The following is a 24,981-nucleotide window of genomic DNA, read 5'->3' on the forward strand; positions in this document are numbered from 1 at the left end:
GGAACATAATGGGCTAATGATGATGTAGAATTGTTCTAGAATTCGAATGCGAACTTCTGTTTAAACTGTGTGTGTAGGCGTGTGTAAGTGAATTTATGTTAGAATTTTTACTTCTATTGTAATTTTAACATTATAATATTTTTTTTCAGAACTTTTACAAAAATGAAATTGATCGTAAAGAGATGTATCTCCGGTACGTGTACAAGTTGCATGATCTGCACATCGCCTCGGATAACTTTGTAGAAGCTGGATGTACTCTTTTGGTAACAAATTAATTATTATTTTTATTATTTTAATGTAATACTTCTTTTTTAATACTAAGTTATATAATATGAAAACATCATCATGTCAGAATTTAAGCAAATTTTTAAGTATGATAAGGAAATATGATAACTTGTATTTTAAATTAGGCCAAAGAAGTATAAATCCGAGCAAATATTTCCAGTTATTTCATACAATCATCGGCTATGTTATAATTTATTTTATGATTGTTACACATATTTAAAGTATATTTTTCACAAATTCACAGTTATATGCCGAAACACTAAGCTGGGACAGCGATCAAATTGGTGTCGATTCTGAACATCCAGAAACTCCAGAATGGAAGAGAAAGGAGGCGCTTTATAATCAAGTTCTGCAATACTTCGATAGAGGAAAGGTATGTTTCCTATTTTTTGTTGTATCTCTTCTTGATCTGCAATATGTCACTATGGAATTTGTTTATTTATTCTTCATTGTACAATGGGTCTTAACTTATTTCATAAATATCTTATTCAAATTCAATGTTCAAATAGCGGCCTTATGGTCCTAAGCCATCTCTGCCAGGCAACTTTCAGTTGCAGCATTTAGCTGGTTGAGCAGAATTCCATTATTGGCATGCATGGTAAACTTTTGGTATCGTATCCATATAAATTATCTGCCCCCTAGACAAGTGGCTTTCTATTAGCGTAAAGTTCAATAGAATAGATTATGAATGTATGAGATTGACGTAATCAATCGTCGTCGTCGTCGTAATCAAATGTCTAGGGGGGGCTGGGTAGATACGTCCTTCGTCTACGATGGAAGAGGTCTTGATGAGCTCTTCCAAAATAACAGCTAGTTATTAAAGTTTTTTTAAACAACTTTAGTAGCTCGTATTGAAAATTTTTGTATTATGAAAAAAGGATTCGCATATTTTTACAACGGCAGTTTATAATGAATAAGAAAAAACAATGTTTAGGTACACTTATTATTTTGCATTAAGTTCGTTATGTTCGAAGTAAAAATTTATATTTTAATGCCATCTATAGCTTGGAGTTGAAACTTATTCTCTAGTGGTAATCTTCTTAGCGCGATAATTGTAACGAGTTTTGTTAATATGTGGAGGGGAACACTCAAATGAGTCTAACTCAATTTTTGATGCTCTACTATAAGTAGAGCTTATAAATCCATTATCTAGTACCTATAAATATAAATAAGGTACATATATTATTTGCTGGCTTTACGCCCGCATTGTAAAAGACAAACCCGTATGTGTTCATGTGTGATTTCTGGGATAAAACCTCTCCCTATGTCCCTTCCCAGGTATGTGTGTCCTGGTCCTATCAAATTGTATCCAAATCGATTCAGTGTTTTAGGTAAGAATAAGTACAGACATTTTATAAATCTATAATAATAGTAGGGAAAGTAGGGATTTTCTACAACATACATCTTGGAAGAATTATTCATCTATTTATAAACGTCCGTTTTTGATTATATGTACATATTATAACAAATTGGTTGCACCAAACTAGCTGTAAAGTTCTACTATACACTAATTTACATATTAATTTATTTTAAACACTTTATTGTGCTGCCAACATAAAAATAGTTATTTTGGCAGCACAATTTGTTGTGTGTATGTTTAAAAAAAATAATCAATCTAATACACATATTAATTATCTTTCTAGTGTTGGGAAAAAGGTCTTCCCCTACTTCGTGAATTAGCAACACTATACGAAGTGAAGCTATGCGACTACGCTCGTCTGGCACATTGCTTGCGAACGCACGCGACTTTCCTCGACTCTGTGTTGAAGGAATTGAGGCCTGAGCCGGAGTATTTCAGAGTCGGATTCTATGGAAAAGGGTGTCCGCTGTTTGTGAGAGTGAGTAATTTGAAATTCTATGTATGTGTTGTGTTGTGTGTGTTGTGTTCTATGTTGTGTCTATGTATGTATTGTGTTAAAAATGTAGCCGATATATTATGATTCTACTGGTCATATTAGAGTTTCTTAAATTGTCAAAAGCTGCCTATATGTTTTATTTGCCATTTTAAAAAAATATCCCGGTCCAATAACATTATTATTGGAAATTTTTGAAACAACATTTATTGATTTAAAAGAATAATAAATAGTCTTGAAAAATCACTTTTCCGAGACGATTCTAGCGAAAATTCACTAGATTCCTCGCAACAATTACCTTTAAAATGTTTTTTTTTTTTTCAGAACAAACAATTCGTATACCGCGGACACGAGTACGAACGCATCGGTGCGTTCACGCAACGTTTACAATCTGAATACGTGTCAGCCCATATTTTGATGCGAAATACTCCCCCAGATGAATCTGTTATAGCTGCTGATGGACAGTGTGAGTTTTTTTTATGTATTAAAGTTAATTTAAATCAGGATATGTGATTATATGTATGTTATTTACAAGTAGATACTCTGATATTCTTGAATATTTTGATATCAATATTACCAATCGTAAAGAACTACTTTAGATTGGTTATTCACTTAAAAAGTTATTTCATCTAGCTAACTATATTTATTATATGTAGATATAGGTAAGTGGATGGAACAGTAGTTAATAATGCTTTTTCTGATGACAAAGTATAGTTATATAAAACTTTGAAACTTATTTTTATGAAATAGAATATACATTAGATAATCGCTCTATCACGTTCTCCGTCTTTGTGTTTTATCTAAATTGATAATTTATTTTATAGACATCCAAATCTGCAATGTAAAGCCGGTAGCGAGACAACAATCGTGTCCTGCGCACGCGCCGGAACAAGTGAAGCGATTCTATGCGTTCAATGACGTCGATACATTTTTGTGTGATCGGCCATTGCATAAACCTCCAATAGATAAGGATAATGAGTTTAAGGTTGGTTTGTGATTACTTGTTATACAAGAAATACGTGCGACTTTGTCTGCGACGTGCTTTTTTTTATCAAAAACGCTAATTCTTTCTAAAAAGTAGTAGGCTAAGTTTAGTATCAAATCATGAATATTCTAACAATTTAAATTGTACGCTACATTCTTTCATTTTTATTTAAATTCAAATTCAAATTATATTTATTTGCAAGAATGTAGTTACAAATTATAGATGTTAAATAAACTGATAACAAATCACTTCCTTTTTTCTTATTTTCCAAAGTGACCAGATAATAAACATTCGATTTGTTCATTTTTTACATTTATTTCCAGAGTTTGTGGATTGAACGCACAACATTGGTGACAGAGAATACGCTTCCGGGAATATTGCGATGGTCCGAAGTAGTCACCAGATCTGTTGAAGAAATACCACCAGTGGAAGTGAGTATAAAATTAATAATGTGATAATATTATGTCGTAGTAGCCAACACAATTTTACCTAATTTTTTACAAATACATAGGTCTATGTATTTGTAAAAAATCATGTAAAAAGTCATTTCATTATAATTAGTGGTATTTATTGAAGTGAAACTTCTTTAGGCGCGTTGAGAGTAAAATTTCAAGGTCGCGTCATAGCAATAACGTCACATCATGGAGTAAGGTCACGATTATGGTATCTTTGAATCTTGCTAAAGGAGTTTCACTTCTGACACGTGTGCCCTTTTTTATTACAACAATTCATTATACATTTTTTTTAATTTTGAAGTAAACTCAATCTTTTAAATATGTCGATTTGATTGTATGTACATATTTTTTTATGAACTTACTAAGCAATAACGTTTATCCCCAGTTCGCATGCGAAACAATGGAATCAACGGAACGCGAACTGCGCAACCTCATATCTCAATACACGGCCGATCCGACACGCAACATTAACCCCTTTTCCATGCGACTTCAAGGCACGATAGACGCGAATGTACAAGGGGGCTTCTCTAAATACGAACAAGCTTTCCTAACAGCGGAGTTTGGTAGAAACGCTAGTGCGAGGGAAGTTGCTGCTGCAGCGAAATTGAGGAGATTAGTAGCATCGCAATTGGCGGTATTGGAAGCAGGGCTGGGATTACATGGGAGGTTGGCGCCGGAGGAAGTGAAACCGTTGCATAGGTGAGTTGATTAATATTATGTAAGTACCCCTTTTCCATGCGACTTCAAGGCACAATAGACGCGAATGTACAAGGGGGCTTCTCTAAATATGAACAAGCTTTCCGCACAGCGGAGTTTGGTAGAAACGCTAGTGCGAGGGAAATTGCTGCTGCAGTGAAATTGAGGAGATTGGTAGCATCGCAATTGGCGGTATTGGAAGCAGGGCTGGGATTGCATGGGAGGTTGGCGCCGGAGGAAGTGAAGCCGTTGCATAGGTAAATTAATATTGTAACTCGTGAGATTGAAACTGTCGAAAAATTATAATCCTTCGAGTCCATACAAATGAGGCGTTTTACGCATGCAATGAGCGGGATTCTTGACTCGCCCGTTTAACTCGCAAACGATGCGTGAGTGAGATACTCAGGTGCCATTGCAACGTCCAGTAATACGCACGAGTCCGTTATGAGTGAATGAATTTGATAACAATGGAGCGTGATAACTTTCATACGGAACTCTGAACGGAACCCAGATAGAACACGCGTAAAACACCTCATCTGAACAGGCTCTTAAGTGCACATCAGAAAGTTTAATCATAATCACTACCGTAATGTTAAATAAATACATTTATTTTATATTACAGGCGTTTAGTTGAACGATTCACTCAACTGCGACAAAACTTGGGCCCTGGACTAGCTCGAGCTCGTCGTCAACTCTCTGAAAGTATTGTCAAGTAAGTATACGCAATGTATTATTATATGAATTCACAAATAGAAATTTGATTTTTTTAGAATAAAATTTCAATCTGGAATACGGAAACAAAACAATTACATACTTTCATGTTTTTGTCCTTTACCTGAATAGCGCTTTCTTCATTGGATATGTTTTCTTTTTGTATTTTGTAAAAAATATTGAAATATTTTTTTTTGAAGTGAAACTCTTTATCGTGGTTGGAAAAAAATTTAGTGTGACATTTTTTCGTTACGCGCCATCTTGTTTTTATCCCTTACACGTGTGATTGACGTATTTCTGTAAAGTTGCATATAGTAAATTATTTTTTGAAAAATAAGGTCATAAAGAAGTTTCACTTCTTACGTGTGTACACTAGTACACGCACACATATTTTATTTTTTATTCCTTTACAGCACTCCATTACCTCCAGTCCCTGCGTTGGATAAACGATCTCACAGCATACAACAAGGCGATGGGTATTACGAGGATGGACACCTTTACAATAAACCGATCGTAAGCAAAACAATATAATATTTGCTACATCGTTCATAATATTGTCGGATATGTAAATTTAAAAGGCCACAGAAAAAATGGGTCCCGCAATGGTTAAGAATCGGAAATAAATTAATGTACTCAATTTTATTTATGTCATTGTAATTGAATTTCAAATAAATCATCAATACATTAGCTAATTTTGCAAAAAAAATTGAGTTCCCTTTATTTATTTTTCAGCGTCTCTATATCATTAATTATTCCTTTTAAAACTACATATTATATCCTTTTCCCAGTATTCCCTCGAAGATTCAATAGAACAACAAGCCAGTATTATGTCGAGCAGTTTGCCGATAAGCGACAATCGAGATTGTGATGACAGCATGTCTATGGTGAAATCTGCGCCGCCATTACCGTCTAGACCTAAATCTGGTGATCCTAGGAGTCCTACACGACCTGAAAAATATCGGTTAGTATCAACTATCACTACATAGTATAAAACAAAGTCGCTTTCTCTGTCCCTATGTCCCTATGCTTAAATCTTTAAAACTACGCAACGGATTTTGATGAAGTTTTTTTTAATAGATAGAGTGATTCAAGAGGAAGGTTTTAGTATATAATTTATTATGTTTTAGACAAAGCGGGCGAAGCCGCGGGCGGAAAGCTAGTACATAATAAATATGTTTAGAATTTAGACTAATAGGTATATTGAAAGTTTCTTGAAAAAGTGTCCTGTAAAAGCTAGTGGAAGTTGAGTGTTACGAATGAAATTTTGAGAGAACAAACATTATAATATATTCTGTAACTTGTACATGTGATGTAATGAGAACTAATAAACAATTGTACTTAGTTTATTATTAGTGTATTGCAAATTAAATACATCCGAGGCAAAGATTCTTAGGTTGTTTAGGTGCTGAATATTATGCAATAAGCTCTCAAATAAGCTTATGGTAATAAAACATACATTTGTGATGTTTATTGAAACGTAATATTTGAATTGAATAGGGTTGTTACATCAGATATTTAAAATTCAAAATACTTATAGCGAGATGGACGAAGAAGTAGAGACGCGTAGACACAGCCGCGCCTCTTGGAGTGAACACGATGCGCCGCCATTGCCGCCAAGAGTTTCTGGTGAGTAAAGTATGCTGTTTTTGAAGTGAAAACTTCTTTAGCGACGTTGGGTATAAAATCTTAAACTCGCGTCAGGACACGTGGCCTGATCGAAAAAGCGTAAGACGGATGTTTTTTTTTTTTTAGCCTTTATATTCCATGCGTAAGACGGATACCATTCCAAAATAGCAAACATGCTGAACATTAATAATCAAGTTTTCACTTCTGCTGGCACTCCCGGAGTGCAACCCGTCTTTTTTATCCAGTGTTAGTTCAAATAAAAATAAATAAATAAATATTTCAGGACAATTTTCACACACGATCTGATCCCATACTAAGCTTTCGCTTGTGATATGGAAACCAGATGGCTGATAAACATACATATATATATATAATTTTAAATAAATACTTATGTAGATAATTAACACCCAGACACAGAGCAAACATCTATGTTCATCACACAAATATTTGCCCCGGGTGGGAATCGAACCCACGATCTCTGGCTTGGAAGGCAGGGCCACTACCAATCAAGCCAACCGGTCAGTCAAATGTTTGGTAGGTCCAGTTTAGGTGCTTTTTAAGTCTTGTTGTCTAAAAAAAATTGGAATAATTGTATTCGAATGTGACTTCGACTTTGAATTTATAGAAATGACTTCAAGCACCTACTTTACTTTTGTGTTTGGGTGGTGTGGATTTCCACTTAACACATACCTATTACAGTTCGATCCAAACTTAATGGCGGTTCTCAAGTTAGCTGCGAATATACGAGCGCGTAGGTATCCGGCCCTTAACGGCCGGCAATATCTAAAATTGTTTTCTGCGCATCTGATAGTTCGACGTTCTGAGCCGCCACTAAGTTTGAATAGTACTGTACCTATACATATATATGTATGTTGTGAAATAATCTTTGCTGTCTCAGGTGAAAAACGTATATGGGGCGAAGCACCCGCAGTACCGCGTCGTTCGGGCCGAGCTACTGACGAACGGGATTCTGGAGTTAGCGTCGACGCGCATGCGTATACTAATGCGGATGACCACCGGCATAATGGTAACGTATATACAATGTGAACATCTACACATCTATTACAAGTAAACACACAGATACAATTAGAAACACATATACTCACAGGTCACAGGCAGACAACCATAAATAGGTAAACGCACAAGCTATGGATATAGACCAACAAACAAGCGCACACATAGACACGAGACACATACAACAATAAATATAGACACACTAGATTTCCGCCCGCGGCTTCGCCCGCGTTTTCAAAGGAAAACCCGCATAGTTCCCGTTCCCGTGGGATTTCCGGGATAAAGCCTATCATATGTGTTAATCCAAGTTACCCTCTATATGTGTGCTAAATTTCATTGTAATCGGTTCAGTATTTTTTACGTGAAAGAGTAACAAACATCCATACATCCATACAAACTTTCGCCTTTATAATAGTATTAAGATATTACAGAGGGAATGAAAGATGAATAATATATAAAAACAAAAACATAATGAGAGCCAAATAAATAATAATCAGGCATACCACAAATGAAGATAAGAAACAACACAAAGCATTTTTGAAAATAACACTAACACATCAGACACTACGAAAAGTTATAAAAAACACCGATGACATTATTTATGTGATATTTTGTTATGTGAAAATGATAGAATAAAAATAACCATATCTCATCTCTCATCATAATCTTCTTTAATTAGTGTTGTCTTTTGAATATTACATATTTCTACGAGTTCCTATATTATAAAGCGGTATTATATTATACAATATATTTTATCATACAGTATGATTCTCTACGTGCAGGGATGATAAACGACTACAGACGATCTATGTAAGCAAAGATGTTAAAGAGCTTGATTTTATTTCGGCACAGGGAACCATTTCACTCATTAGAAATTGGCCCATATTCACAAGCATGTATATTTTCATCCTATTGGAAATCATTTGTATTTATATGTGACCAAAAAAGTGCACTTGCATACTTCATCTCTTAAAATATTTTTATCGAACAGGCATTTTTTATGCAATTTTATTCACGAATAATATTTCTATCACTGAAATTTCATATTTTACTTAAAATATAAAACACATCACAATACGTCAAGTAGTGATCTTGGACGTAACAAAAGTAACATGCATCTGGTGGTTGTTACGGGTAGGGTAGGGTAGGGTAGGTGGAATGTTAAAGTTGATAATTGCACTCTTTCTACAAGGTTTCCTATATAATACACAGTTTATTAGGGGAATAACTGCTGAAAACTTCCTGATCTATAGCTTAAATATGTGTTGTAAAAAAATGAGTTTCTCAATCTGTTTTATAGCAAAGACAACTGCACCATTCAATTCAAATACCTTAATGTTGAAATAATGAAAAATTTTGCAAATTCCTGTACATATTATTTTCTCCACAACTAAATAAAAAACCACCTAACAAAATAATAAGCCATATTCAATTTCAGATATCGATTTAGTCGAATCACTGCGATACGAAGAGATTATATCCATGATGTCGGAACCATTACGTGTAGACGAAGGTGAAACCCCTCCCCCCATACCGCCAAAAGGACTTGGACATCTCAGCAGTTTTGATTCCGGACACCATGAGAACGGCGAGTCACATTGTTAAGTAAATATACGTGAAATCACTGTGATTTGTCACTGTGATTTTCGATGTAACAGCTCTTTTTAATAGGCCAAAAGTTATAGGACTTACTTGAACATAAAATCGCCAGTGAAAATCGTAGTGATTTGTCACTTTAACATAATGTGGAAACTACTTTTGGCCTGTTTAATCAGTTGTTACAAATCTTTGTATTACAAAGAGATTATATGCATAATATCAGAACGTCCGTGTCAGCTCGAATAGATACACCTCTGCAAAAAAATAAGCGAGTCGCTTGAAAAATCACAGTGATTTTTCACTGCCGCTTACATGGTTCATTTTACAGGCTAAAAGGCTTGTTTTTAATTTAATATGCTTAAAACGCATGGTAAAAATCACTGTAATCTATCACTATAAATTAATTGTTATTCAATAGGCCAAAATATGTATCATGTGATTCATTTTTACACGGTCTCGAAAATGAAGATAAAAACAACAACTTCATGGCAAAGGAAAAAAAGATTGGAATACCTGTATGTATGCCCGTGCATATATTCATTATAAATAATAATTCATCGCGATATCAATAATTAGTTGTACAATCTTTTAATTTCTAAACGTGCAAAGTACCACTAAATTAAATATTGGCTGTTACTTTTGTAACACTTTCCTAATATTTTTAGCTTTGATTTATAAATGATGTATCTTTGATAATGAAAAAAGTAACTCGAATAACTTTAAAATATAAATAAATAATTCTCCTACTACCCTCATTCTGCTGTCATCAACTTTTTTCTTCTTGTATATAATTACTTCATCTGCCCGATTTTTTAAAGATTAACCATTTTATCTATTACTAGCTTCCGCCCACGACTTTGTACGTGCATCCCCGTTTTTCCCCGTTCCCGCAAGAATTTCGGGAAATCTTTTCTTAGCGGATGCCTACGTCCTACCATCTACCTGCATGCCAAATTTCAGCCCGATACGTCCAGTGGTTTGGGCTGTGCGTTGATAGATCATTATATCAGTCACCTTTGAGTTTTATATAATAATATATAGATTATAGTAAACCCTCATAAAGATGATTGTTTCATATCGTCTAAATTTAACACTAACTTTTAACAGATATCGTATTCAAATAGCAAGTGCTAACAAAAAATGAAGTACTTTTGAGCCTAGTGTTATAAAAGTTGATCACTTAATTATAACTGGACTTAACATTTTTGCTCTAAGTTTGGTCAAGATTAGTTGATGATAATATTATTTATTTTTTCTAATCATGCCATTATTTGATATTATCCCCATGAAGTATTAAATTTCATTATATTGTGTGGCCAATGTTTATTAATAAAGTACATGGATGCAGTACGAATTTATTTTTAGGTTTTAATTTAGTTAAATATACCATCTACATTCACATAACATATTATATTTTTCTATTTTTTTATGATGTATTATTTTTTTAAGCTTTTTAACTTGTCATTTATGCACAACATTTATAATTATTTAATTTTATGATAGTTTTAAATTCACTTTTAGAATTTTAAAAAATTATGTTTTAAAACGAAATTGCTATTTTATTCCGTCAGGCGTTGTTTTTTCACGCACAAAACTACAAAGCAGTAATAGACTTGCAAACTATTCTTCGGGGCCAGAATACATTATTAATAAGATTTTTGAAACCATGCATATTAAGAAAATTATACTTCTTTAATACAAGCTTTTACGCACACAATAAAGTTAGCTAAACTCAATATTTTACTCGTAGCTTAAGCTTCCTTTTTGAACCGGCTTTTGCAACAAGTTTTTTAAAGTTTTCTATTTTCTAACTTGTATTTTTAATGTATCCATCGACTGACTGTTTGGTCAAATTAATTTTAAACGTGTTTTTAAACATTTGGAGAATTTAGCTGTAAGAAAATATTATTCAGTATTTAAGTTTTCTTTCATGCACGCAATTGGAATTCACTAATATTATATAATTCGTGAATAAAACTGTTTATTTTATGAAATAAATGAAAATCCAACTTTTGAATCATATTAACATTTTAATGATAATTGATATTTGATGTGAAGTGACAATTCACAAAATATTTTTATTTTTTAACCAACACAAACACAGTGCAATTTTAACATAATTATTTTAATGCATTTTTGAGATTTTTAATAATTTAAGTGGATGTTTATTACATTTTATCGTGTCCAAATATTAAAAATATTGTATTATCGTAGGATAGATTTTTCTTTTCCTTAAATTTTTGGCTTTAAACTCGGATCTCTTCATTAAAAACGAAACATTGTAATGAGTACTTTTATATATTGGCTGTAATAAATTTTTAGCTCAGTATTTTATTATTTTTTCCTTAATATTGTATTAGCTGGTGTTTTATCGTTAGATATTAGGATATATTATTATGTGGCAAATATTGCAAGTGTCATAAAGTCTCTGAATTATAATCTAAGTAATTATCCTTAAAGAAAATGTTGCCATTACTAGGTGTTGTCACATCAATCGGTGTTGTCAGATTTAATACATATTTAATATTAACGTTTGATCATCCAACAAAAAACAATGTCTTTCCATTTACCAGGTGATATTTTGTGAAATTTACAATATCTTTTCTAAACCAATAGTGTTTAAGTGCTAGCAATAATTTGACTTTTCCAACGAACAATATTATATTATGATACATGTTAATCCATTAATGGTAGTTATAATTATTGTATTTGTCATTGATTGTCTGTTTATTGTATTCTTATTACGTTGGAGTACGTTGGGTTTGGACATTATTTTGATGTGATATTCTTGAGCATAGAAACCCACCGGAAAATTAAAACTTTTAGCTATTTCTAAGCAAAACTATCTTATTTGATATATTTGACAAAATGTCCTTTAATTGTTATTTAAAAAAATACGCATTCTTATAGATTAAATTATTTTTATGTCACAGTAAAAAATAATGTCCAATACGCCAATATAATGTAGTTACCGAAGTGAGGTGGTTTTGACTGAACTTATTGTGTAGTTGATTTTTGAATTATTTCCACGTCATTATTGTTAGACATTTCTCAGTAGTTCTAGTGGAATATAATACATTTTAATGTAATTTAATATAACCAAATATTTCTTCGGCTATTTTTGTAATGGAATTGTATGAACATTTTATTTATTCGACGCGTCGCTCAAAATGTATTGGGTTACCAATTAAATGTATGGTGAGTGTTGCCAGTGGATTATTTTTTTTCCACTACTCCTATTTATTAAATATTTTATTTAGAAATATGAAGTTTTGGAGTTATATATGGGAACTAATGGGATTATTTTATCATTTTCTTTGACGATGTCCATTGGCAATAGTTGAGATTATGGAGTGACGTAAAAGCGATCAGTACAAAGAGTAGCGGTTAGGTTAACGGTGTTGCTATAGTGAATTGAAAAAATTGTATGCCATTTCCAAAAATGTATGCATTTGAGCGAAATAAATATTTAGATCAAGGGATTTGTTTTATTTTTGACTAACACCTCCTACCCAAATTTAAGATATTTAACAACGAACTTGACTCGTATACAATAATGTGTTATTCTTGTACTCATAAACTGAATAGCAAACATTTCAGAATTATTGGAATATAAAAAACATGATATACAAAACCACACAGGGCATTAATTCACTTATAAATGAACTGACATTTCTATTATTCTACACTGAACATGTAGATTGTAGGATATCTTGATCGTATTCAAGATCAATACTAGCTCATACTCCCAGTTCTAGTACAATTTGTTGAACTCCATTATATTACGCAGTTTATATCTAACGTAACATAAAATGGAAAGTGCAGTAAACGCCTACTGCCATCGGGTGTTGTCATGCGAAACGATTATTGTATTTAACGAGTGAATTTCGAAGTAATAGCCGCTCTTAGGTTATAATTGAAGGTAGTCGCGTCGATTGGCCACGCCTTGATGTAGACGAGATTTGGTTTGATGGATATATCCAGAGATAGGCTTTTCTTTACGTTTAGAACTTATAAATTGGAATAAAGAACTGAATAATTTTGTAGTGCCAATTTACTTACATTATTTACTCACAAATTATAATTTTATGTAATATTAAGTTCTTGCCACAAACCACCAATTTAAATAATGAGTCACTATTAAATAATAGGTACCTATTTTAAGAAAATAAAACATACACCTTTCTTCCAGAATTACTAAACAAAAGTAGAGTATCATCAGCACGGTTTTGAAATAACTATCTCGTGTGTATCGAAGCGTTGTCCAATAGCCACGCCCCTCTGCTGCCCTTAATGGATGTAGAGAGTGTTTGACAAAATGTGACACCTTAATTAGAGGGAAGAGTTTGACTGACTCGTGTAGGATGCAACCTGGCCTTTACATGTATAGCTTGACTCATATGTGTAATTTAAAGTTATGTTGTATTGAATTTGCAAGGCAAATAGTTAGGGATATAAATTTTAATAAAAAAAATTCCGCCTGAATAACTTTTCACGATCTCCTACCTACTCACTACTGTTGTAAATAACTAAAAAAATCTTCAAAATGAATACCTACCTATTATTTCACAACGGTCATGGTGGGAATAAAATATTTAATCTTACTATATTGTACCTATAGGTACGTTTTGTTACTTTCCTATTTGGTCTGGCAGTCAAACAATTTACCGAAAACCGAAATTGACAGTGAAATTGTAAGTCAAAAGAAAATTTTGCGGAATATCCTAAACTGTTGTCGTTTATTTGAAGAAAATTTTAACTACAATGGCTGTCGCTTTACCGATGGAATCCAACCCTGAGGTGATGAACAAGTACCTCCAAAAGCTAGGCGTATCGAGTAAATGGAAGATGGTCGATGTTCTAGGCTTGGAGAAAGATGCCCTTCAATGGGTCCCACGTCCGGTCCTTGCTGTTCTTCTTCTATTTCCCCTTTCAGAAAGTTACGAACAGCACCGCTCTCAAGAGGAAATCGAGCTAAGAAGCAAAGCCCAGGAAGTCAACGATGTGTTCCACCTTAGACAAGTACTTAGCAATGTATGTGGAACAATAGCTTTAGTTCATAGTGTAGCCAACAACGCACAAACGATTGAAATAGAAGAAGGCCCATTGAAAAGGTTCTTGAATGACGCTAAAGGCCTCGATGCAGCGGCCAAAGGAGCTCTTTTGGAGAACTCTGCAGCTTTGCTTGATGCTTACAAAGATTTGGTTGGAGGTGGTAATGACGAAACCGATGTCAACGAAGCGTCTAATCATTTCGTAACATTCATCCATAAGGATGGAAAGTTATTCGAGCTGGACGGCAGAAAATCTTTTCCCATAGAACATGGAGCTACAACACCAGAGACGTTTTTGGAAGACGCTGCGAAAATATGTCGCGAATTTATTGCCAGAGAACCGGACAATATTGGGTTCAATGTTATTGCTCTCGTTTCTTCTGAGTAATAATATATTTGATGATTAATTTTATTTGGTAGTGAAATGTGCATGAACACAATTAGTTTCATAAAATAAATAAGTTCTTTTATGACAATAGATCATTTGTTTATATTTTTCCCTTTTAGCTTCAAGATTCCCAGTACAAAACAAACTAAAATATTGTATAAGTAAGCACGTTGTTAATTTTTTAACTTTTATTATCTGGTAACAACAAAGATGTTCCGTATTTAATACAATTTACCATCTTTATCAGACAAATACAAACGTATCCGTGAAAAAATGATAACAGATCTAATTGAATATTAATTGGTGTAACACGTGCAACAAATCTTACTTTGTTCCGAAATTTGTGCATTCACATCTCAATTAAGAAACCGAGGCACACTCGCAACACGGCTCCTGCATTCCTCCTTAAAATCCCCTATCTTCGGAAACTAATTAAAAATTCGCCTCGCCTCCGTAGCCTGGTGTTCAATCGGGACGATATAACTTCATTTAAAAACGAGCAATCTTGTCCAAGATAAGAGCTGGCGAGAAAACAACGAAGAGCGCAGCCACACGCGGCTGCGACGCGCACGAGCAACAAAAACAAATAAACAAAACTACATACTTTTAAATGGAACGCGAGAGAATTCACCGCGTAACTATGCCGATACTGGGAAGGACGCGACATCGGTAAGTCACGTCACCGAATAAATGACGCTGGCCCTGAAATAAATATATAAATATTGTATTTGTATAAAGAAAATAATGCGACGGGGACCCCGAATGCTTTAAATATTCAAATGAAGCGAGCCGAGGTGAAATACGAAGGCGAGCTCGTTCGAGTTGAGCCCAATTAAATCGGTGCCACTGAGGTAGAAATTAAAAACAAAAGGAGGATGACAGGGGTCCAGCGCATTTTTCTCATGAGTATTATTAGCGCGATGTCAACCCACAAAAAATGGTTTTAGAGGCTCGTCGTGATCGCGATGCTTATCGATAACATCCCCGTTTTGTATTGTTTTGATAAGTGATGTTTGTGCACTGAGCCGGCGGGTGACGTTTACATTCGCTCTACACGCATGATAGATACGAGCCCGCTCCTCTGTGAATTCCTCGCTATCCTAACCCACATTAAAAAACATGTATAATGGCAGATAATCGATTACATCTGATAGTTAATCAGTCACTTGTAGTGGACAAACTGATTTTGTTTTGGGATCGATTTGGATATTTAACTTGTGTGTTTTTTATCCTTGTTGACAATGACCCTAAATCTGTGCGACAATGTTCCTCTGTAGCATTGCAAAAAACCTTTCTTTGCTTGAGAAGTAGGTACCTAATAATCTTATAATAGAAGGCAATACGAGAATAATAAGTTGCTATTAGATTACTACTTTGAAGGCGCTGAAAAAACTCTTTTTAAAGAGGTAGAGCCATGGGGCTCTACCTCTTACGTATCTATATGTTTTCATTTTGAGCTTTTATATTCTCATGAATATTTCATTTCATTGTGTTCGTCATGTTTGCTATTACAGTTTTAAGGTAGGTACCATTACTTGTACAACATTGAGATTCATTAACACCGCTACGACCTCCAGACGCTTGATTTATTCAAACAAAATACATTTATTTTGGACAATGATGATCTAAGTGCTTATTGAGCTCACCTACCACGAAATACAGGACGGTTAACAAAAGTCTCGATACATCGCTCGTTGAAATTAATTTCGAAAAACGTAAGTAAGAAAAATGGGTAATGGATAGTGGTTGGTGATTTTTGTTGTAACATATTGTATGAATGATGGTAGGTTGCGCGAGGCTCGCGACGGGGGTCCCGCCGGGGCCTACTGACGCTCATCACTATTCAATAAGTTCCATTTATTGAAATTACATAATTTGTGTGTGAATAATGACGATTGTGATGGATCTTCGTGGGCGATGCGAGCGACTTAAACCCGATTAACTTTTGACCGCAATATCGTATTAATAAGCTGTCTATTCAACACTGGCCTGTACTCACATTTGGTGTGCTGTTCTGCTTGGCTCCGTCCCTTTATTTTTATATTGAGACAAAAAATGCTATCAACCAAACATTAATACTAAGTAGTAAGTACCAATGTGTCAGTGTTAGCGCGGTCTATATACATTATTTTTCTTTGCTTTCTTTTTAAGTTCTCCCTTCCGTGGCGACAACTTGGACAACTAGACCATAATCAGCAATAGATTATTTTCTATTCTATTCGATTTTTTCAAATACAAGATTTATTTTTTAATTTATGATATTTTTTTTAATTTTGAATTTACTAAACATTACACACTTCTAAAGTAACTATAAATTACTAGGTAATAGGTATATGGTAACATGTTTACAGAGAACATAGGTATCTTCTTAATTTAAATTTTCTTGTATATACTAAGCGCTTAAGTATTCAAAAGTGTTTATTAATTACATATTATTTACCTGAAGACAAAAAAAATATATTTTTAATCTCCAACAAATTACACATAAGGAAATTGCATACAATATTAACGTCTAACGACGCTATTAAAAAACAGGTGTCAAACAACAGCTTCAAGCGGAATAAAACCCCATAATGACATGGAAATGGAGTAGAGTTTAAACCATAGCCGCGGTTACAATTATTCATGTCATCACGCACTTGGGTTATTTATATTTTTAATTCTTGCTCGTTACAATCCGCGGGGATTTGTGCCACGATTGTTGGTTATAATAAATAATGTATGATTGAAATTAAATGCTTCTAGAGCTTGTTAGTGTTTATGAATAGTTTTTGGTTTTGTTTGTTGCAATTAGAAAGAGATTTTGTGAATTTAGCGCATAATTTTAAAGGAGAAAAGTGACTTCTGCAACACAGCATAATGACAGAAAAATTAAATTTAGAAGACAACATATTTCAGATATTTTCTTAGTATACGTGGTTATTTTATAAATTTATCAGAAAACGGGTATGATTTTCTTAGATAGGTACAAGAAATGTTATCCGAGTCTTCGCAAGTTTAAAGAAAGCAGAGAAGAAATACACAGTTTATCTCTATTTCACCCCATGTAATTAGACAAATAGATGTGTTCCGACAAACGAGATGGTTACAATTTCGTCACAAGATTTATTGCGCTGTAGCAGCACTTGCAACGCAAACTGACGTGCATTACCCGTTGTTATGAATAAAACATAGTCTTCTATGTTCTTTGTGACTTTAACCCACTTGCTCATAGCGATTATGAAACCTAGTAATGTAAATAATATATATTGTGAGTTGTGACAATACTGCAGTTACATGTGTGAATAGGATTTATTTGATATTTATGAAAAAAAAATTTAGCATTGTTCTTAGTATATTCCTATAGTTGTGAAGCAAACAAAAGCTCTGAAACAACGTAAGCTTTGTCATTTTATTTTTAACGGGGCTATGCCATAACTATTAATTGCATTATTGTCAAACAGGTGTATCTACGATAATTATTAATTCTATTAAATACAGTGAATTCTTGTATGTTGTTTGTATCATAATAAACTAATTAATCACAATACTCTAGGAAAAGTAAAGAGCTTTTAAACTACAGCTATTCAACATTAAGATGGTGTTTGTTGACTGAGGACATTAATAGGTAAAGAGTCTTTTGCATATCTTGTACCAAATATCTTAAACTTTTATTTTTTATTTGATGTGAAATGAAATTTAAAATTTGATTGTGAAAATTTACAAATACTTAATTAGTTTGTAACAAGCAGTTTTATTGCAGAACATGTAAGAAATTATATAAAATTGTTTCGTAGCGGTTTGTTACCCAACTCCTGCCAAGCGGCTGAACCATTTTTTGTAAAATTTTATGTTTATGTCGGTTAGGTCTGAGAATTAGCCAACATTATATCTCTTAACATAAGGGTGTGTGGTAGAAGGGTAGAACTACGTTTGCCGGTTCAGCTTGTTTATCCTTACTATAAAATATGTGAGTGTGTTTTTCTTTCCTTCACGTCGCACCGGAGCAATTTCATTATATAATTTTTGTGTCTGGAGCTTCTGTCTGTCTTTTACCGGGCTCTTATTGGTATGGGAATTTCCGTCCTACCAACACTCACCTTGAAATAAGTAGATGATCTAAAACTTGGAAGGAAAAAGTAGATAAAATAAGAAAACAATTGATTTTTATGCTATTAGTTTTATATAGGAATCAGTGAGTTGAACACGCCTTATTATTATTACAATGAAATATTGTGATGAAGAAGCAGTTCATCAATACCGTCAATAAATCTTGCTACCATTTAAATCAGACAAAAAAAATAATTTATCCATCCAAGTGTTTAAAGATATTTACAATCAGTCTCTTGCACCGTCACATACTTATAAAGCTCTGTACATTTGTCACTATCGAGTTCCTACATTGAGTAGGCGTCTTTATATAGAAAGTGGATATGTACTGCGATGCGCCCGGGCCGACCATTTTACGAGTTCCGAGAAACCACAAAGGTAAGGCACGATGCGGCCAATGAAAACGGTAAATTGTCTAAATTAAATTAGGCGGAGGCGACTCGTGACAACTGAACTGATGTTGTCTAAACGAATTCGTTCTTAGTCGTAAAACAAACCAGATTAACATTCTTTTGCGTTCACCAAAACCAGCTTTTTGTGGATTCATTTATTTTTATGGATTTACAAACGATTTTCGTTGCAACGATACGACTGACATGCAGTTTGTGATTAAATAATATTTTACAATGATGATTAGGTATAAAAATGTAACATTTATGTTAAATTTACATTTATGGTAGGTATAAGCTTCTCCTCAGATCCAAATATCGTTATGTCATACAAATTACCGCGAACTTATGTCCAAATTCCTGAAAAAATATTAAAAAGAGGAATACTGAAATAAGCAATACTTTTTTCCTATCCAAAGAAAAAAGCTCCCAATGAAGCTTTTTTATGGTTATCATGTCTTTTTCTGTATTTTGTATTATTACATAATATTTTATTCCCTCTCCTGTTCTAAATAGTAAATACCTACTTATTTGAATCCAGTTAGATCTATATTTAAAATTAATCAAAAATTTCATTCAGATTCATAATCAGAACGGATAGAGTTATCAGTAAATCTGTATTTTTAATAGGTACTACTGTCCATTTAGTTCCCTAAATATGGTCATTAATATTACTATCTAATTAACAATAAATATAAAAGGATACATTTTATAATAGGGTTGAATGTAAATATGATTTGAGTCACAAAACAGTGGGTTATACAGCAGCACCCCCCGTAGAGAGATAACTCCCTCAATTAAGCAAGTCTTAAACTGATTATAGGTACATATCGCATGATTAATCTAAACATTTGGGATTCATATGTTATATCATTATAAATATAATGAATTATTGTAATGGCACATAAAATTTCAGTAATTGAATGAAAATTGAATAATTTTGAAGGTTAATATGATAAATTTAGTTTGCACACTCTGCATGTGCTCCGGTGTTTTTAGATAATTTTATATATTTATAAGTATACGTGAAATCTAGAAATTATCTACGCATTGTTATTTTATGATTTTCATCATCAATATCACCGTCATCTTACACCCACTGCATCAAGGGCTTTTATTCTAATTTATAAATCTGACCAAAGCAGACTTGTGGTGACTTTATTTTTTTTTTATAGATTCAAGCTATTTGTAGACAAATTGAACACTTTAATTAGATCATTATTATTATTTTACGCATTCAACTAGTACCGAACCCTCGCATTTTTTATGACATCGGAAGTTTTATCCGCTGATCCATCATGGCTTAACTCCATGTCTTCCTATATTAATAGGAAAATTATGTTGTAGGTGCATATAAATGAAAATATAAATTTGCAGTTCATTTTCTTTACCTATTGAAATAATTTTTATGCGATTTAAACTTTTTAAATATGCATTTTATTAGTATCTAAGTAATAAACATTTCAAGAATACCTAATGCGAAATATTTGACTTCATAAGTTTGGGAATTCCAATTTATCTGTCTCTACCTATCGTTACTAATAAAAATTCTAAAATACTTTAGCATAAAACTGTTCTAGTGAACATTATAGAAAGTTCTATCTTGATAAATCACGGGCATCGACTGCTTTGTCAATAAACTATTCGGATTGGATTACAACTGGTTTAAACTTTTACCAGCGTAGAAATTTGGTTGAGCCAAGATTCGTAGAATCAGTGTCTATGTTGCTTCGGGTTAATTATTGGTGGGGAGTGGGGAGATTAATGAGTGGCTACTGCTGGCTTATCGCAGCATCTGGTCATGACTGATCATCTGTCGTGCGCCTGCGCTTGCGCAACTAGTGATGTGCTGTGTTATCGATAGTTTTTGTTTATTTACCTGTGCATTTTATTTTTCTAGTTCGATTCGAAGTTGATGGGAAATTAATGTAATAGAAACTTGTTTTTATTTTGAACAATAATTTGTAGAGTGCGAATTATTTTAAGAATATAATTGATAGAGAAATAACATTCAATGTGGAAATAGAGACCTAACTCACATAAATAAAAGAAAACAACTGAATTTAACTATATCCAATTTCAATAATTATAAAACGGAAGTATCTCACGAACGATAAAATTCCCAAAATACCCGATCCACGTGTAACCTAACGAGTTAGAAACAAAAGCATCGACAAAAATTCCTCAAATGTCAGCGCGCATCACTATCTGTCGTGATATGACAGTGGTCTGCAGCTTCCCAGAACCCGTACTCATCGAATACCTTACGAGCACCATTCTGCTTTTTTCATTGCTATACTTTTATTGGTGCATTGAAATATTTGTTTAGATAAAATGACGTTTAGGTAGATCGCTACATTAGGATTAATGTCGGGCATCAGTTATCCGCTTGTCCCCTTATATTGTGGTGTTCTGATGGCGAACTGACACGACAATCGAATATTTAATGGTTAAACTTGAATGCTGTGTTACGTGTTCGGTAACGCGCTTTTCTTGGTATCCTTATCGAATCTTTTGTTTACCAGCTCTTTGGAACCTTTAAAAGGGTTCTGTTTTAAGATCCTTATTTTCATAAACTGTACCTTATTTTTATTTTCAGCGATCCTTGTTTGACAGCTTGCTTATAGTGCCTTTTCAAGTATGCCCACTACACCTTTACCTACATATTAATGTTATCATTTATACATATATATTAAAAAACATCTTATATAAAAATACCACACCAAGTAATCATAAAACAAAAATCCGTAAAAAATAAAGCAAGAATGTCGATAGAGAATCGTTCATCATATCGTTCATTACTGTACATTATCGGAATGCCGACACAATCGCTTGATTCGAAAGATCGATTGATCTGTATCGACTTTTGATATACGAGCTCGGCTCCATGCATCTGATGCTACTGTATCAGCCTACTGATTGCGACATAAAATATTACGAATTAGCATAATCGTGACGAGTTATCCCATGTGTATGATGGATTTCCTCAAAATAATTGAAACACAGGTAAGTTTTTGTTGGTTTAATTCATCTATTTGCTAAACGGTAAATTATTTAGTTCGTGCTATTTGCATTTGTGATTTTGTAATTAAGAATAATAAAAACGTCTCTACATATCGCTCTTGTCTCTACATACTATCGCATATCTCAATAAACATGAATTAACCTAATTATGGACAGGAGTACGGCACTAAGTAATCATTCACTAATAAAAATGTTAGTACCTATAAAGGAATAATTTGCATTACCAAAGGATATTTACTTCAAACTAAACTTAATATTCCATCACTATAAAAATCAGTGGAGGAGGTCACAGGAAGTCACCGGTTCACGCGATTTTTTCCAACTATCATAACAATTGGTTCGTATCTACAGTTATTATGGCGATCATTAAGTCAAAACTGTTAGTTAAATCTGTCTCTTAACTACCCATTTAACATCGAAACGTGCCAACCGAAGCGACACAGATAATTATAATTGTTCATTTAAATACAAAGGCTAATTTAATAAGTGACCCGGCTTCCAAATGTCAAAGCTGTTTAAATAAAAAACGACATCGAGATATAAAGAAGGATGGTGCTCCGATGTGAATAAACGGAACGCCCAGGCGGGTGTCATGGGAAATGAGACTTTTTATACTTCAAATAAATTGGAAGTCATTTTTTAAACGTTATTTTTTTGGATATTGAGCTCGTACAATGGGTGGACAAGCACGGCTGTTAGGTTACATTTTTAACATCATTATAACTGAAAAGCAGTGACTGATGGTGGCTGGTAGTTGGTACTCCGGAAGGCTTATGTTCGTTTCCAAGAAAGCATCTCTCGTAGGTGGCTAGCTTCGTACCGGTATTTATAATATCTCGTAACAATGATATTAATATAGAGTGTTGTAAATTAATATTGTGTTTAACTGGATACAATGTTATTTGTATTATTGCGTTGGTATCTAGTTAAGTGATAAGACACAATACAATATTTATATCACTCAATAAATTAATCTGAAATCTAATAATGTATTTTATTAGTTAGAAACTATAAAATTACAATGACTATATACTAATGTATTTAATCTAATGGACTAGACACTACAACTTTTTCATTAGTAGGTAGGTATACCAACCTAAAACTGCAATGTAGGATTTGTGACTTAAAAAACGGACATTTTTATGAATCGTCGTTAGTTTTAAAATTAAAAATGACAGATAATATTCGACTAGACAGAGCTACATGTCCCAAGTACCCCAGGGGGCAAAGCCCCAAGCCCCGGTAGCCCTGCGCCCCCCGCCGGCGTCACGTCACTTAATAGACCAATGAATTAAAATTTCATCGTTTTTGGTATATTTTGATTGTTTTGTTTAATAATCTGACAACAATGGATTGGATATTTCATGGTTATAACAAGTTTGTTTTTTCTCTTTTATTACCCATTGTGACAAAAAATCCTCAAAAATAGATTGAATGTTTTTACGTTCTCTAATAACTTTAAATCAATACATTTTTGTCTATATAATTCATACTCCTAACAGAACAGTTTTTCTAACTTATTAACATTTTAGTAATAATCAATAAAATTAAAAAATCATATTCTACTAGAATATGCTGAATCACAGCATAATATAAAATATTGCAGTAGCAATGTTGAATCAATTATTTTCACAAAATATTTTTGTGAAAATAATTGATCATCATTAAATGTTAATGAAAAACTTGTATAATGATTATTTGAAAAATTTTGAACCAAATATGTATCAGAAAAATTTTGAACCAAATATGTATCAGTTTTATCTTTCATTCTGTGATGATAATAAATAATTTAAATAAATAGGATCGCCTATTTAAAAATTTTAATACGACAACAAACCTACGCCTAACATAAGTAGGTACCATCTAGTTACAAAATATCCAAAATAAAATTCCAGTTTCTTCATTGAAAAATTCAAAGTATTTCTTTAACGATCCCATGTCCGTAATCTCCGAATTGTAACCCCTAGTAACCTTATCTGATCTGTGATCCAACATTCATTTGGTACCATATAAAAACACTAGTAAAAACGTCAATAGCTAAACAGAAAACTGATAATAGATAAGTGCATATAGCTACCGAAACTTACAGTAGCATTCATATATGTCATTAAGATTATTAAATATAATTCCGATAAGAAATTTGATGTTTGTCTTGCATGTTCGCTGTGAGCATTAATGGATTATAAAAATGATCGTTATTATTTCTTACAAGATATACCTAAAGATCAGAATTTATAAGATCGTATGGCATTTTAATAAAAATATCTAAGCATTTTTTTAAGTTTAAGAGAGTAATAGAAATTAAGTTAAAATATTTTGGTGATGATTCACGCTTTTTTTAAACAAAAAAGTAACAGAAGCATTATTTTTTTGTAAAAAGTCATAATATCCATACAACAATCTAATGAGTAAAGTAATTGCAGAAGCATGTTTCTTCCACACTCAGCAAAAAGGCTCTAATAAAAACTGCAATGAATAAGTAATTGCACATGATACGAGCTTTTGAAGCCCAGAAGCCTGTACGTTACTCTAATTTCTTTCAGATTCATTCGGAGTATGGACATTGACAAATAAACAGCTGTCAATGCAGTGTCTGAGCGAATTTCGTAAATGCCCCGTGTTCATTAATAACCGGATCGGATAGTGTCGCAAGATACACCGATATGCTACCTGTATTCGTGATTAGCTGCGACCGGTTACGAAAAAATACTAGACATTCTATTTTCAGACAAGACGTTTTTTGTTCAGCGTCAGCTAGTTGATTTCTTAATTAATTAGAGTGCCGTATTTCAATGCTTGCATTGACTTGTGTC

The 24,981-nt window shown here is 33.2% G+C and overlaps 1 protein-coding gene and 1 pseudogene across 1 annotated transcript in view; both read left to right on the forward strand.

Moving 5' to 3' along the window:
• Positions 1-12,703, forward strand: part of spg (dedicator of cytokinesis spg) — a 66,946-nt gene extending 54,243 nt beyond the window's left edge. The window contains exons 23-35 of the mRNA XM_089700600.1: positions 150-263; positions 530-658; positions 1,929-2,123; positions 2,463-2,604; positions 2,963-3,123; positions 3,447-3,554; positions 3,964-4,277; positions 4,897-4,986; positions 5,399-5,498; positions 5,774-5,946; positions 6,523-6,611; positions 7,510-7,638; positions 9,064-12,703. Of these exons, the coding sequence (XP_089556726.1) occupies positions 150-263; positions 530-658; positions 1,929-2,123; positions 2,463-2,604; positions 2,963-3,123; positions 3,447-3,554; positions 3,964-4,277; positions 4,897-4,986; positions 5,399-5,498; positions 5,774-5,946; positions 6,523-6,611; positions 7,510-7,638; positions 9,064-9,230 (1,911 nt within the window). The 3' untranslated portion in view covers positions 9,231-12,703. The remainder of the gene's footprint in view (positions 1-149; positions 264-529; positions 659-1,928; positions 2,124-2,462; positions 2,605-2,962; positions 3,124-3,446; positions 3,555-3,963; positions 4,278-4,896; positions 4,987-5,398; positions 5,499-5,773; positions 5,947-6,522; positions 6,612-7,509; positions 7,639-9,063) is intronic.
• Positions 12,704-13,988: 1,285 nt separating this feature from the next.
• LOC149484447 (ubiquitin carboxyl-terminal hydrolase pseudogene) lies at positions 13,989-14,666 on the forward strand (annotated as a pseudogene).
• Positions 14,667-24,981: the final 10,315 nt, after the last annotated feature.

The sequence above is a fragment of the Colias philodice genome, chromosome 11, assembly GCF_061535455.1.
Source record: "Colias philodice isolate Cphi_HAF_F1 chromosome 11, ilColPhil1 Martin Lab GWU primary, whole genome shotgun sequence".
In the NCBI taxonomy this organism is placed as follows: Eukaryota; Metazoa; Arthropoda; class Insecta; order Lepidoptera; family Pieridae; genus Colias; species Colias philodice.